This window comes from Chaetodon auriga, chromosome 10 (assembly GCF_051107435.1).
Source record: "Chaetodon auriga isolate fChaAug3 chromosome 10, fChaAug3.hap1, whole genome shotgun sequence".
Lineage (NCBI taxonomy): Eukaryota > Metazoa > Chordata > Actinopteri > Chaetodontiformes > Chaetodontidae > Chaetodon > Chaetodon auriga.
Genome location: NC_135083.1, coordinates 16,908,219 through 16,925,461, shown reverse-complemented (window position 1 = coordinate 16,925,461; position 17,243 = coordinate 16,908,219). Strand labels below are relative to the sequence as shown.

At 40.5% G+C, this 17,243-nt stretch overlaps 1 protein-coding gene across 2 annotated transcripts in view; it reads right to left on the bottom strand.

The window, feature by feature from the left end:
* pex14 (peroxisomal biogenesis factor 14) overlaps nt 1–17,243 on the bottom strand; it is a 47,247-nt gene that overhangs the window by 17,527 nt on the left and 12,477 nt on the right. For both annotated transcript variants that reach the window (XM_076741494.1, XM_076741495.1), the window contains exons 3-4: nt 9,007–9,091; nt 2,460–2,585 (exon numbers count right to left, since the gene is read on the bottom strand). In XM_076741494.1, the coding sequence (XP_076597609.1) occupies nt 2,460–2,585; nt 9,007–9,091 (211 nt within the window). The remainder of the gene's footprint in view (nt 1–2,459; nt 2,586–9,006; nt 9,092–17,243) is intronic.

Below are 17,243 nucleotides of genomic sequence, written 5' to 3'. Positions count from 1 at the left end.
ATGCAGGTCACTCTCATGTTCAAGCAATTTCATTTTCATATTTTCCAACATAATATCTGACTCTGCACACACAACCATGACTTTTTCAGCAAACTTTCGTCTGCCCATGTTGCATTTCTGAGAATTTGTTGACGTGATGAGAGCTCTTGCTTGCGCGTGCGCACCCCCCCCCCCCCCCCCATGAATCTGGGTGTGTGTGTGTGTGTGTGTGTGAGCGTGAGACATCAAAACACAGCGGCATAGTTTTGTGTCCTGTTCATTCGGCTCAGGCGCTGTGAAAGAACACTTAAAATGGTAGGGAAAATCCTGATTCGTAGAAATTGCATTGCTGTAATCACAGGCCCTTCATTAGCTCACTGTGATAATGAAACTTGTTGGAGAAATAATGTAAATGTTCATTGTGATGGATTAGACAGCACAAGCACGTTTTAAGAATGCGCTAACTGATTTGTTAATTTTGATCAATGGAATCCAATGACTTAAGGTCACATGTACCCTTTCACAATTTGTGGTAAATACAAACCCATTGGTCGGGTTCTTTAAGATTAAAAAAAAAAAACGTACACATTGCTTAAGAAATGTATTTGTACACTTAATGAGCACAGCGTTACACAACTTCTCTCTTCATGATGTTACAATCATTGCACTCCTCTATCCAGTTGTTTACGAAAAAGGTAAATAAAAAACCTGTAAAGGGCAAGTCTACAGAGCAAACAACACTCTCTATCCGGCTCTTCGAGAAAGCACGCCATCGTCTTCCATTTATTTTGGGGTGGGCCCTAATAGAGTGTCTATAAACCTTTAAACAACTGAAGAGGTTACGTGCGTGTGTGTGTGTGCTTGTGTGTTTTAAAGTTGACTGTCTTGCTGAGTGACAGATAATGTGAAAGTGTGTCATTGTGCAAGCTGTCATCTGGGTAGGCCAACTGTCTGTCAAAGTGGAAATTCCCCACATAAGAGAGGCATTCAACTGAAAATGTCACTAAACAACAAACAGGTCTGGAGGAAATATACTGTATGAGTTTTTCTTTTATTTACTCTGATGGGGCCTAAATGAATAGGAAATGATTAGAGGCTAGGCCACTAACGTACATCATTGATATTCTATTATAGGTCTGATTTCACCTAATGGGTTATGTGGTACATGTTTTCTGGCTTCAAGTAAGTAAACTAAATTGATCTTGTGCCTTACCGCTTGTGTGATTTGACATGCAAATAAAATGAGAGACCCACTGTCATACTGGACTATATGGTATATTTTCAAGGTGAATGCTATTTTATTCTCCTCAGTCAAGGGCACGTTTCATTGCTGCCGCAGCATTCAGGGATGAACCTGTAACCTTTTGTATCAAAAATTTTGAATCATTCTCCAGCATCCATATGGTAACCACATAAATTTGGGTCTTCATCAACATTATAGCTGCGATAGGCTGTCACCTATCCCAGAACACCATGCTGCTGAAAGGCCTGGGAGTCCTTGGGATAGGTGGTTGACCCTGAACGAGCCTCACTGCATCACCAGGGGTCTTCACTTGCTCTTTTCTCCCCCTTTAGGACCTTTCATTCTTCCTGCGTCTCTCCCTTTTCCTCTACCACTTCCACTCTGCCATCTTCCTTTTTTTATTTGGTCACTTAAGCTGTGGAACTGTGGTCTCCATCCCCCGTTTTTCCAATCTCCTCTCAAATTTATTGGGTTCAGTGGAGGCCTTCCTGTCCTTCTACCGCGTGGAAATAGAGATCAGAGTATCCATTACTTGGACAGAGATGGATGCGGGTCCCCGTGCACCGTCCCCATAACAAGGACATCAAAGGGAGGTAGCCCCCTCTTTTCAGCATGACCCCCCATACAAGACTCCCCGCTCTCACCTCATTATGCAGCTCCCTTATAGCCGTTTTGATATAAAACCCCCCACTATGGACAGAGAGCCGCGAGTCTCCCTAACTACATGGCCATCCCATCAACATCACTTTCATTACAAAACATGAGATGCCAGGGGAGTCAAGGACAGTGTGGTAATAAATGAGGGTGGAATACATCTGGAATCATTGTCATATGGGTTAAGCATTACGCGGACTTCATTCTGCATTGGTAAATCAGTGGACAGCACTCATAACCTCCTGAGGTAATAAAGATACAGGTCGTAGTGTGGGGTCTCGCCAGGGTGGAACCCCTTGAAACAGGACGGCAAGAGACTTCATGAGCTTGTGCTGTGCAATGTCGTCTTCCCTGTGTCTCAATTCACAATCAAGGAAAATGCTGTATGGCATTCATGTGTGTAACACTGTAAAGATCCTGGTATTTGGTGAGCTATGGACAATCCTGTTTAATGAGTTTAAATGAATAAAAACAAGAGGGAAGACCTCTAAGTTTTGAATTAGACTCTAGATGGTGCACATAAATATTAATATCATGTATATGCACCAGGTATCAAAGGGGAGAAAAGGATGTGTGCGCTCACTGTGCGGTGCAGGAACCAGCTGAGTTGCATGGAGTGGATGTGGGGGCCCCACAGGGCTCAGAGGCAGGACCTCTTCTGTGCTGCCAGAGCGCTGAATGGCTATTTCTACCTCCTCGTCCGTCAGCCCTGGAATCAAGACACACACATTTAAGACATTTGGAGGAGGTTTAGTGACTGCGTGTTAATGGGAAACACCAAATGGCTCCTTAGCTATCATAATGTACGCTTAAATACTTCCCCAGCTCCACACAAATCTTTTGACTACAATTTAGGGAAAGTATGTCAAATCTTCATTCAATTTTACCTGCCCCCTTCTCAAAAATGCATTTTCATTTCATAATTCAGATATGCCACTGAGAGTTTCTGTTTCATGGACATCCATCACAGGAAGATGGTGTGAAAAGGTTCACACAATGAAATCTGAAACTCTGCGAGCCTATTAACTGCCACCAAAGGCAAAGAAAATAAGAGTCTGTCCACTTCTCCAGTTATATTTCCCATGTGGAGATTTCATACACCCCAGACAGTGAAAATGCATTATTTTAATTTCTTCATTGTAATGTAAATGTATTACATAATTTTGCAAATGCCAATATAATTTAATCTTCAGATCTTTTTAATGATTTTAGTGATGATTAAATTGCAAAGGGCTCCCTGATGGAGAATCAGATGGGAGGAAAAAAAATCTAATATGAACATCTCCTTTTGTGGCAAGAAAGGATTTTATTTCAGGCGCCATATGCTGCCATTGCTGTGGGTCTCATCTCGTAATGAGCATCTTGGTCTGAACAAAGGAAAATAATTACAACTTTTGGTGAACTACGTTAAAAAACAACATTAACCAATTTATAGCTAAACAATTAGGACGAAGACAAAGGAATGTATGCTAGTTCTTAGATGTTACTGAGCATGGTCTACCTTAGGGTGAAAAAAAGTCCAGATTACGATGCTGAGTATTGCTTATCTTGGCCTGACAGGGTAACATTTTACCATTACTTCCTTTAGCCATTTCCCTTGCTTATTGACAGAAAATCCCCTTTGTGAGGGCAATTTTTGCTTGAACTGTTCCCACAGGACTTGAAGAATTTACACAAGCTCAGAATAAGTTTCCTCCATCCTGTGAGAGAAAGTGAGCAATTGGAAATGGTTCAGTTGCTGTCTTTCAAGAGATGCCTGCACATTTTCATTGATAGTAACTGCACAGAGATCCTAATCTCTCTGGTCCTGACCTTGAGTGGTTTTCACAAGAGGAAGCATACAGCAGCATCCACTTGGAGTATTAATAATAGAAACTGTGTAAACAGGAAAAGTAGAAATGTTCATTTCTTAAGGCGGCTAACATGATAAACAAACCATTTAATTAATGATTCCTCCCATTTTAATGTCTGTTTTAGTGGCATAATTGTGAGACAGATGCCTGAATAGCAGGTTGAACAAAAATCCTACTCAAACCTGTCCCTGTGTCAGCAGCCCAAAAGCATAAAGACATCCTTTGATAATCTACCACACAGCTTACACCAAGAGGAGGTCCCTCCCGTCACCTATTTAAATGCTTCGGGGACTTCAAATGGCCATGAAAATTGTTGAATAATTGAAGGCAAATATTGGCCGGCCTGTAGTCTACAGCAGGTCCTGAGTGCCAGGAAGTGGTGAGCGCCATGTGCTGAGTTTGTGCAGTCAGACTGCACTGTCAAATAAGCAATAATGTGTCCCTGGACTCCTGATTCATCTGACCACAGCAGACTGCATGGTGGCAGACTATTGAGTGAGACATGCTAGGATCTCAGTTTCACCAAATGAGAAGAAATAACAACATGCTTCAGGTTTTTCCTTTCACCTTGAAATGTCAAGTCTTTTGTAAATAATACACATTTAGGCGACCATCAAGCTTAATGTATGTACATCTTAATGGCTGTTCATGCCTTTGATGCTGTTTATGCGACAAAAAACAAAGGTTTTTTTTCTTTCAATTCAAAATAAAACACATGGAGATTCCTAAAGCTGTTTTCTAGTCAAATTACATCTTGCTAAGTTATGTTGCATGCTCTGATCTGTTTATTGTAGACGTGAAGACAACAGCAAATGAAAGGGCCCTTAGATCCAAAAGAAAAGGGAACAAGGTGAAAGTGAGTTTTACATATAAAAGGAAAAGACAAAAAGGGGATTGTGAAATTTATTATGGGTTCCAAAACCTGTGGAATGACCCATGGACCCCCATTTCAGATCGACCTGTGGGGAGATGAATTTTTTAAGACATAAATTACATCTAATGACGACACCATAAAAAAGAACAATAATGGAAAGCTATTCTGTATTTCATTATACTGTATTATTTGGTGCACCTGATACACGCAGTGCCTGTTTATGAGTCACCGTATTAGCAGATGCTCAGCCAAAGCATTTGCTTTGACCTTGCCATTCTCATTGGGGCATGAAATTACGGTGCTGGCACCTCGATATTACAGCTATAAATACTGTAAACTGCATATCTGGGCTACGTTTTCTATTGTCTTTCAACATAAACCTGATCGGTATTTATTTAAAGGAAAACCCATTGCTCGTCAGGTTATTTACAGCTCTATTTTCAGTGGCTCATATTCTCTGGGTATTTTTTAAGGGCAAAGAGGCAGCAAGGCTCTTACATTAAATCCATTTCTCCAATTCTGGCACTTCTGGACTTTATGGGTCAGCACCTAGGCCGGACAGCCAATTATAAAAATTGCTTACTAAAATATTTTGGATGGTAAAAGGTGAAAGCCTTTCCCGCTGTCCTCCAAGGCCTGAATTATGAAGTTGCCCTTGAGTGAAAATTACTTACATTTTGAATATGGTATTTAGAAAAAAAATAAAAAAAAAAGACATGGCAGAGGTCATAAATAGATGGAGGTCAATGGGTTATTAAGAAGTCGAGTACAACTTCAACCCGTTTCTCATGGTGTGCTGGCGAGGGAGATTCTACATGTCATTTGGTTCGGTACAACTGCTTGAAAATAGCATGCCCTAAATAATGACCACTCTCATAGAGTATTCATTTATGTATTAAAAAAGGGGACTCTGCTCTCATTTCCCTGCTTTATCGCCTTGTACTGATGACAAAGTAGGCAAGGCCTGGGCTAGGTGGCGCCGTGGAGTAATTTATAACCACATCAATCCCTTTACCTTCTATGCAGGCCTTGGTCATTGTCATTTTTGTCCGAGAGGTGAGCCACATAACCCCACTTACAAACAGCATTCTATTAATATCTGGGATGATGAACCTTACCCTTACCTTCATAGCAGGTATGGTAATAGAGCAACAGCCTACCTGTGTTCCCTGTGACCCTCGATCACTGGCCCTCTACTCAGGGTGAAATCTATTAGCATTATTTATTCAACTCAATAACAACTGGGACGGTATAAAAAAGAAATAAGTCAAGGCATCATTTATGTCTCACTGACAGAGAATGTACTGCGCCTGTTTCCCCTGCTGAATTTACCTGTAATGCAACAATGTATGTGTGCTCTCTTTACTTTCCCAGACAAACTGCACTCAGTTTGGTAATCTGGGAGCAGCTGACTGATGTCAGTTCAGGAGCCATGGTCAAAGTGACATGTTGAGAGCTGGAAAATGTTGTTGACTCCATCCTGAGAATTGGATTTTTTTGGTAATTATGTGTGTAACTGCTAATTGTCTGGGCTAAATGGTGGTGCCAAAATGGGGCCCAACGCTCTTTAGTTGTTACATCTGTTAATTGTAGAGGACGTAGATGGCACAATTCACTAGATGAGACTGTAGCACATTATATTTCAGTCAAACACAATAAAATTTACTTGATCTTGGCAACGAACAAGTCAAGCAAAATTGCTTCAAGATGGCTTTAAATGCAATTCATTTGCCCACTCCCCTGCAAAAGAAACAAAACAAAAAAACATCTCTGGGTTCAAATCCTGATTTATATTACATCGAAGTGACAAAGTTTCAATATTTCAGCCAGTTTATTCAACAAGGACTCGAGAAGGGCAACTAGAAATATTGGACTGCATAATTGCCAATTCATACCCTGAAATTGACAGTTGAAGGAAAACAGAAAATTATATTTTTCAATGAATATTGAAATAAACCACACTATTAGGATCTCTTTGGAAAAAAAGAGATGTAACAGGAGAGGCATCCTTCAGTGCAGATTAGGGCACAAATGTGCTGGGAAATAATATGCACGAGCGAGATTATTGTGTAAAGATTCTGCAACATGCAATCAAAGTGGGCCCTATTTTCCCCTTCATCAGCTGTCCAGCGTAAGTACTGGCAGCAAGAGGAATCCAATTTAAATTCCACTCTACCGGGAGATGGTATTGTTTCATTTTATGTGTGCTTTGACATTTCTGGCTGTTAATATAGAGTAAAATCCAGAAGTATTTACATAAATATGACATTAAACTGTATTAGAAATTAAGACTGACACATTTGCTGTGGTGACTGTGAGAGGAGGAGGATGATTGAGTTTCTAGGTCAAAAGGTTGAGAGGACAATACATGCTGGGTTTAGAAACAGGGAAACTGTGAGTATTGGCCTGCTGCTCTGCCAATGCAGAAGTCTTCTGTGGCTCAAGAGAGACAGAAAAGGAAGCGACCAACTGGCAATAATTATGATTTAGGATAAGCGATCGTTTCAAAATGGCACTCTAGTCAACACGAAAGCTTATATGTGACGTATACTTTTTGAGAACATGAACCACCAGCACTGACATGTATCCTGTAATGATGCTTCATAAATATATGTATATATGAATGCAACAGAGAAGTACAACTACTCATAATGTGATATGTTGAAACAGCACAAATAAGGGCAGGGCAAACTTGTTTCACTCAACTCATGAGAAAAAAAAGAAATACTGTTTAACGATATAAATGTGACTCATGATTTATCATTTCAAGAAATTCAATTCATACTCCCGCGTTTTTCATACTTGGATAACTTGTTTGCCAAATGACACTCACAATTAGATAATTACTGTATAAACATTGAAGGTTGCATTTCACAAAGCCTTTTCCTGACACATCTTCCTGTGACATAAACATTTACGAATACTGCTCTCAGAAATTAGTGTGTTGAGGTGGAATTGACAGAGCAAAGAAAATGAATGGGGTCTATATTAACAGTAAAGCGCTTTACTGAAACAACACAGGGAGGCTCATGTTTGAATGTAAAGGATTTCCAGGTCCACTGTTGTATGACTACACAAGTCAAGAGTTATCCTACTTCAGAGTGCTACTCAAACGTACTTTGTGCTTAGTGTTTCATTGCTCTATTTTCTCTCATCTTTATCCTCTCTCTGCCTGAGATCAATGTCCTTATGCAAATCGAGGGGTCTTGTTTAGATCTACAGTGGAACCGACTTTCCAAAATAAATCTGCATTAAAGCGTCATACATATTTCATGGACTTAAAGTGCAGTAAGAGCAAACCATTTTGGATAGGGAAGCTCCTTGGAGTTTACAACAAAGAATAAAGTAAGAAGAAAATGTGGTGTAGTATGACATCATGTTGGTATCGATGAGGCCTTATTACATTTGAGAGAACCAACAGTAGATTATGAACATGCCTTAGTTGTCAATAATGGCACACAAAGACAAAGAAATTTCAAAAGATATCAAGAGTCATTAGAGCCACATGAGATGTGTGCAGTAGCAGCCGGCAACCATGGATTTGGTTTCAGGTTACCTTCCCTTGTCATGGAGCTTTTAGGCTCACTTTTCACTGTTTGGCTACTCTAATGCTGCAGGCAAAGTCCCCCAGCACTGCAGAGGTCCCGTCCCCGAAGCAAAGAGCTGCTTTGCAAAGAACTGAAATAAAAATGCGCACCACAAAGAGTTTATCTGAGGTAAAGCCACATACTGTCTCTCTACATATTGCCATTGCTCAGCTATAGGTTGGCTCTAAGAAATACATGGCGTAACGCTGCATATTTCCACTGCTGCATTATATTGAACCGACTTAAATGAGTTCAGAGTAATAAAGCTTTTTGCAAGTTTTATTGCACAAATAATATTCTACCATGTGTCAGAAATAATCTGAATGAATTGCAAAGAAAGTGAAGAGCCAGCAAACATTTACACCATCCCTGCTTAGAAAACCTCCCAGTGTCAAATGCCCATGCCTCAAATTTACGATAACAGTTAAATTAAGTAAAAGGGTTAAAATGCTGGAAGGCAATATTGATAATTCCATTGAAAATGCAGAGGGAGTTTGTCAATATTAATTTTCCTGAACCCAAAGGAGCATCCCAACTGGTGTGTCATTTATTCACAGGGCCTGAATCATGCACTCTGAAGCAAAATCGACCCCTGTTAGACCCCCCAGGGCAAAGAGCTACAGCCATCACCTTTGACCCTTATAGACCAATCTTACTACAAAAAAAAGACAGCATGGCATCTCTGGTCAACTACATTGCAAAAAAAAAACCATATATGGATTATAATGTTAATAAGATTTTCTGACATACATATTTATGCTTTTCAAGGCTTCCTGCATTGCAACATAAATCAAACACAAATCAAATATCCCTCACCTTTTTTCTTCAAGAAGGCTTTTCTGGTGGCCAAGGGACTCTGACGCACCTTTGGGTTCTGTAGAAATTTTACAGCAGTGGTAATCTGGGAAGAGAAAAACGTAATTTAATTCCTCACGATGAGATAATGTGAGAGAAAGAAGACGAGGTCTGCAGGAAATAACAGTCTAGACCTTCTTTAAGAAAAAGGTTCGTTATAAATCGAGACAAAAAAAAAAAAAAAAACATAAGTGGATTCCATTTGCTAGTTGCTTCTAAGACCCCACACCCAGCAGTGAGGAGAAGACCACCTGACCACTTTCCAGCTAAATGTGGGGAATGACCAAATCAGCAGTTATAAAATTAGCCCATCAAGAGTGCTGGACAAATGGAGTATGGAGCTTAATTTGCTATTACCCTCTTAAAGACAAACTTCCATTCTTAAGTGCGCAGAGGAAGAAAATCTATACTTAATGCAGAGGTGATCATTTGTATCTAATAACTTGAGAATCCTAGGCTGAAAACTTCTGTAATTCTTCCAGTTAAAAACCTGCCATGATCAAATCACCCAGCCTGAATGTTGTAATGACTTGAAACGTTAATGCACTAGAACGTTAAATAGCATCAGAACATCAGTAGTTTTAAGTGCACGGCGTTCATCGATTCTATTATGTTTTCCTTCGAGATGCACCTTAATTTTCCACCCCAGTATGCATTTCCAAGAATTGGAGGGAGAAAAAAAATCTTCCTCAAATGGCATTAAAACATAAATTTGAAGTGGGCGCCGTGAAGTGGCGCCTCCTAAAATAGATAAATATGTAAGAACACAGAGAAAGGGGAAACACACTGGAGGGGAGGTTTAGATGACTTATTATCGCACCTGTGGTCCCCGTGATTCAATTGTAAAAGTCATCCCTCTAATAGGTTGAAAGGTTTTGATTACTCTTCTTTTCTCTTAGTGTTGAAAGATACAAAGTGATTGAGCGCCCTGCCAGTGGTAATTCGTTTTGGGTAATGCATTGCATATACTATGAACCCGTTTCAATCCAAAAGAATTGCAGTTTAAACTTGTCCAAGGGGTAGGTGTGGCAGGAAAGCTGCACAAAGGCCTGGATTTCTGTGACAAACACACAGTACAGTGGAGGATAACAACACGGGCATCTTTATGGAACTGATGAAAAGACTATAAATCAGCTCAAAAGTCACTTAACTCTCCTTTTTATCCCAACTCTGATTCCAAAAAAGTTGGGATGTTGTGTAAAAGACAAATAAAACAGAATGTGATCATTTGCTCATCCTTTTTGACATATGCTCAATTGAAAACAGTACAAAGACAATTTATCTAATGTTTTACCTCACCGACTTCATTGATTTTTGTAAATATACGCTTATTCTGAATTTGATGGCAGCGACATGTTTCAACAAGGTGGAACAGGAGCAACAAAAGAGTGGGAAAGTTGTGGAATGCTTAAAAAAAAAACCCTGTTTGGAACATTCCACAGGTAAACAGGTTCACCACATGGGCTCACGACATGAAAACTCCTGCAGCATGCACAGACATGAAGATAAATGCAGTAATGAAACTTCAACAGTGAATTTTATCAAAATGTGCCAGATTTATCCAAAGAGATGCTGCCGCGAATTAGACACTAATCTATCATTCCACTGTGACACTACTGTGACCTTGGTGTACATAAGGGTTATGCAAGGGGTATGGAATTTCCTGTATCTCTATATGCTGAGGGCTTATTAAAGTCAGCCACCCGGAACCTTCACTGTGACAAGCAGATTAAACCATTTGCATGGTGGACCCCCAACTGATGTTCTGGGCCAAAAGATACAGTCAAAACACAGAGTAAGAATCCCTTTGATAACAAGACCAAATCATCCTGCTCCTGGCAAAGCTCTCACTGCTCAAGTAAGTGAGCCAACAAGTCTACTTGTGGTAAAGGCAAGAGATAATAAACACACTAAAATCTAATATTCTAACATTTATTCCCGTAAATAACAGAGTGTTGCAGGCCCTGTGAGAGGTAATGATTTAATAGAGGGAGAATATGCTGAATGAGCAAACCTTGTTTACATTGCCTAAAAATTTCAATAGCACAACACTGACAAGAAAATTGTGTCAGTTTTAATAGGCATAAGCATGACATCTTAGGAAGGACCGCAGCTAGCTCAGCGGCACACTAATGAGGCAAATGTCCATTTGGTTAAAACTGTGGTGGTAGATCTTCAGGGAGAGGAAAAGTGCACTTCTTAGCAGATGACATAGATGCTTTGCACAAGTTCCACCCAGACATCTCAATCAATTATAACCACATTGCGCAGGTTTCAGTCTTGTATTGTTATTGACTTATGGATCATCTCAGTTATAGTGTTGGGTAGCACACAACTGGGCTTTTAAGGGGGCAAGATGGATAACAGTACAAAGCACATTTGGGTTGGCAGTATAAATAACTTAAACAGAAAAACAGATGAATTTCCTTACTTTTGGACAACTAGTGAATCATTTTTGGCTAAAACAACAATTAGGCTCTTTTGTAAAGCTCAAGTAAAGCCTCGACTGCAAAAGCACCAAAGTGCTCCATGTTAAGAGCAATAATCTTTACAAACCAGATAACCAATAGAGTGTCAGGTAAAGCCGAAAAAGAGGCGAAAACTCAATCATAGGAGGAGATAACATTAACCAACACACTTAAAGAGAGTGAAGTTGATGAACGGACAAGATTACAGCAATGTTATTGAGTTTGAATTGGACAAGACTTTGCACTGCACTTGTCTGAAAATTACCATTGTGATACCTTGAATTGTGAGAAATGAGGATGAAATCCAATTATGTTCGAACCACCGTGGTTGGACGCCTGAGGGAATCCATGTAACCAGTTGTATATTTTTGCTCAAACTAGTAATTGCACTTAACTATAAAATACAGTAAGACCTATGGATACTCTGCAAGTACATCATGGGGTTTCAGGATTTGAGCAGATGAGAAATTCAGACTTTCTATACTGAGACGGCAATGCACTGTATGTCCTACGATAGTTTCTTTTGGCTGGTTTCAGTATTAGAAGTTACACTAAGTTTCAGTATTTGAAACAAAGTGGAGAGCATCTGAACCACAACAGATGAATAGATAAAGATTCAAGACTCTTGTTTTAATTATTTGGGCCAAGCCAAACCACCAGTTAACAAACACTCTGGACTGAAAGTGTTATACGTCAAAAATGCAGTGGTTGCAAGTGTGACTTTCCCCTCTTGAAGGTTTGCTGCATGCTGTTGACCTTCTGAGTCAATTTACAGACATTTTGATAAACATACCACATATTCAAAAGGAAAAACTCACATCTAGCTTCCATATTTTAGAGAAAATTTGCCATGCTGTTAGCCAATGGCTGAATCCATGTCATCTATTCCACAAAAAAGGTACATGTAGACATTTTGTGAGCAACCATGAAGACATTCAGAGGGCATGATGGAACTAGAAGTTGGGGAGGGGGGGGCAATGGAGGGGCTTGGAGGGGCTAAAAGGAGATCATTAGCACGTATAGGATTCAGTCTCAGTGTGAATCAATTCATTCCAAATTGCCCCGGCCTGTACATTTGTGGAGAAGTGCCCCTGATATAATAACAGACTGATAGACATGAACAAAAATTGTGTTAGGCTGGTCTCAAATTTCCCCCCCAAACACACGTTTGGAGGACCAAAAGCGAGAGAAAGTGAGACACCGCGAAAAATGAAGCTCTATATTAATTTGGTGCTTTCATGGATGATTTGCTATCAGGGGCGGCTGTCTTAAATGACTTAACCCAATACCTTTCTGATACCAGAGCCCTGCCAGAAAGGAATGAAGTTTTAATGCAATTATTGTGTTTCCTTTAGTCGCCTGACTGCTTGATGTGGCCAACAGTGCTTTTTAATCTCTTTAAAAGAGCAGCTTTAAATGCCCTTCTAATTGTGACATCTTTCCCACCTTAATGTGACCTTTAGTGGAGGAAGCAGCGTCTCATGGGAGGAGCTATAGGGAATTATTGACCCTGCGAGACATTAGGAAGTGAGGTGCAGACCCGATGAATTAGCTAACCTCCACATCCACACTCATTCAGTCACTGCAGGAGCTTTAACGGCCCTGCAGGAGCTGAACCGTTCTGACAATGACTGTACAGAAAAAAAACTTTTTTTTGTGTCTTGCCTTCTCTTTTGGGAAGTGCTTTTCTGAGAAGTAACAAAATGAAAGAATTAAATGAACAACCACTACTGAAAGTCAACTTCAGCGTCAGTAAACTCTGGTAAAGAAGCACTGGTGAAACATGGGCTCTTTTCTTCTTCTCCTGATAAAACTATGACCTAGTTTACATGAGTTCAAAAGTCCTTATAGCTGTTAAAACGGTACAGTAATTAAAAGAGGAAACACACTGGGTTGGTTTTCTGTCTTATACTCTCTGAATGTGGTCAATCTTTATCGAATGATCGTAACTTTTGAAATTTAAAGGTCAGGGTGAACATTTCAATAGATGAAAAAGGGTCATGGAAAACTTCATTGACATTTTCTTTGCAAAGGTTTAAAAATAACATACAGCACTGTATCAGTGTCAGTTTTAGAGCCATGGGCAAGGCTACAATCATGACATCAAAGGCACATTATGCAATTTTTGTAAAGGGGGGTTGGTGGACGGAAATCAGGCTTTTTTTCAAGACCACTGCATGTACAGACCTAACTTTCCATTCAGCAACATTTCCCTATCAGAACTCTGTCATTGCAAAAATGGAAAAGTTGAGTAGCTTCAGCGGCAAGGAACACTAGGGGCTAAAGTACATTTGATGCAGCGAGGACAATATCAAACTGTAAAAACGGTGCAGAGTACAGATAAATACAGATAACACAGGCTTGGGAGTTACACAAAGGCTATCAGGGAAAAAGAAAAGTTGCCCTGTTCAATCCCACATTCTCTTCTGCACAATTTTTACTATGGTGTAAAATTAGATTTGAAAACTGTGGCCACATATTTTATGATTCAAAATGCTGGGTGTGCATTATGAAGTCATGTGACTGCTTCACATCCTTCATATTGTAAATTTACGTTATGGTAAGAAAATCACAAATAGGGACAGCGAGTGTGAGTGTGTGTTTTTGCAGGTTGCAATTTAAAAAATTCAACACAAGATGTGTATAGACAGGATAAAAAGACAGAACCCCAGAGACTTCAGGGAAGCATGAGGAAACAGCAGTTCATGCTAACAGCAGAGTTTTAAAAATAAGATGAAGAAAGAACAAAGTGAAGCATTTGTTTTATTCTGGTGCGATCTAAAACATGTGGCATCCAGCCAATTCAAAACTAGCTTGAGAGATACACTACAAAGCCAAGTCTGACATTTCTTAATGTGTAACTGTCAGTCGTGCTGCTTGGGGTTGCCCTTGCTTAACTAGCGAGACAGATGACTGTTTAGATAAGGACGTCCCCAGCAGGGCCCTGAGGGCCCCAAGAGCCCCGAGAGCCCAGATGACTAAAGAGCAGCGACTCCGTCAGTGACACCTCACTTTCACCCACTTTGGACAAAAATACTTATAGAGGCCACAAATTCCTTTTAATTCAGGTAAAAGGGCCAAACCATGAGTCTGGAGCTGCTCTGAGAGATGAGGGTCATCAGAGATTAACCCATGGCACTTTAGCAGTGGGGGTGCACGAGGGGAGTCGCAGTGGAGCACAACAAACTACTTAGCCACCACAAAACATTCCAGCCCCTTCTCAGCTGCAATCCAGTAATGGATACTTCCTCAGCTCCTCGATTGGTCAAAATGTTTTCATACAATAATTTAATTCAGAAACACATTTACAAAGCAGGAGTAATCAATTTTAATTAGTTGATTTTTTTTTTCATTCGCATAAAATTTAATGTACTGCCATCGATCTCCTTTGTTCTTTAATGCAGTGCCTCTTTCCTGTAATTCGAAGCTTTTCTTTTTTCTTTTTTTTCCCCTTTCTTTTACAGTCAATGATGACATTCTGTGACAAGCAGCTCCATGTGCTTTTCAGTATGGGGAATGACTGTTACTTAACACAAGAGTGCTCACGATGCAACTTTAGACCAGAGGAATGTGCTAAAAAATGTGGTTATGATTTGGTTTTGAAACATGTTGTGTATGAAAAGTTTTGTTGAAACGTGAGACATCAAATATATGAATATATCTAGAAAAATAGAACTGCATGAGAATTTTGCTTGATCATTGCTGGCTGACTTTAATTTCTATAACATAAAAATTACAAATTTAGGTTGTTTTATTTCACAAAATAATTCCTTTTTAAACTGAAAACAAACTGTAGTGAGGTGAATGTCGATGACGGCACTCGCAGCTCCATGTGCCATTTAGTGCGACTAAATAGTGACTATTACCAAGCACAGTGGGATGTAGTAAAAACTGGTTATAAAGTGGTTTATACAGTACATGTGCCATGTAAAGTTTTGTTCAAAAAAATATCTGAAAAAACTCTGGCCTCTCATCATTGGTTGCTCACTTGAATTTCCAAAAAACATAACAAATTACACGCAGTCATTTTATCTCATATGATCACTGCAGGCAAATTTAAAAAAAGAGCACCCAGGTCAACGAAAACTGTCTTTAGCCACAATAATCTGCATGAATCGGATGAACAGAAATGACAGAAGCAACCGGCTTCAGTCACATAAACAAAGCACAAAGGCTTTTCTTAAAACTGCTACTGCTCTGTGTGCGCTGTCCTTCACATCATCAAGGCCCGCGAGCCTTTCACATTCAATTAGTTGATTGAGGCAAAACGCAAGCGGCACCAGCAGCAAACAACGTGAAGCTTGTGTCCAAGCGACACACCACAGAAGTTGTGTTGTGGTGTCAGAGGAAGAGCCGCCTCCGTCACGAGCAACTTACAGTGACAAGCCTATCCCCCTCTGTTGATCCAAACTGCTCCTCTCACTGAGGCAGCACCCATCCAAAGACTCACACACGCACACACACACACACCCTGCAATACATACACAGCAAAGCGACTTGAAGTGAACCACTGTGATAGGCAAATAAAGCAGGGAGCTGGGGTGAAGATGCAGCGAGTTGGCATCAGTTTTGTGTGCAGTCCTGCCGGCCTGCCAAATTGACTAATAAAACTAGAACAGAGAGGCCAGCGACAATAGAGAGAGAGGTGTCCTTTTATTGATCAAATTATTCCTTCTTGGGTACACTGTGCCACCGGATGAGAGTATGCTCACAAAGACAACCAGACAGATTGTGACATTCCAGTGACATTATAATCGCGCGTCAACCCTTCTCCAGTCAATAGGCTGAATGCACTAATCGTGTGTCTTGGATCAGCAATTTCATGGTCTTCAAAGGGGGCCAGGAATTGGTGGCATGACCCTCCACACGGGGTGAGACCCCTCTTTCCACAGTGAGTGCCACAGAAAGACGGAGAGGAGAAGGATGGCGTTAAGGGAGACGCGTCGAGGCAGGAGCGGAGCCAGGGAAGATTAACATCGCCATCTACTGGTCAGGGGTGGGACGGATGGAGTCAAAGGGGGGAGGAAACGCCTGGCAGTTTACCCTTGCGGCCTGTCTTTCACTGAGACCTGTCAGAAACATTTAGACACACTTGCCAAGACAATGGGCCACACATCCACAGCGGCAGATAAGTCAGAGTGAAATCACCGTCAAATGAGGGAGGAAACTTAAGGCAGCAGACCTTCGTTTTGGTTTTGGTGAAAGAGAGCAGGCAGAGTCTGTTCCTGATCACACTAAGTGACAAAGAAAAATGTTGGCTAATTCTCCGTTTCTGGAGGCTTCCAACTGCCAGTAAGAATTTAACCTCGAGAGCAGGATAAGCATAAGAAGACTGTGGTGCTGACAGCATCAAAAAACAACACTCATCAGGGTCACAGAAGTAGCAGTTCTCTTTCTTCTTAGTTAACCCGATGCCAGAGAGGATACGTACACGACAGCTCGTCAGATCGAATGATCATTTTTCATTTCAACCTTTCGGAACCACTGAGGCTGCACAATGGAGATTCCACTGGTTGTAGTGTCATATCGTGACAAAACCAAGTGTGACATTTGGTTTATGCATGCCACACCTAAACAGAATCCACCTCTTCTGAGAAGTTCAGGCAGAATTTTCAGGTTTTGCAGCATGTTTGCCTGATGCACATTGTAAATAACTGGCGTGACAGTGATGCAAATCAGCGCGCCTACTCCAAAACAACTCTGCCTTACATTGAAGTTTTAAAAGATTAT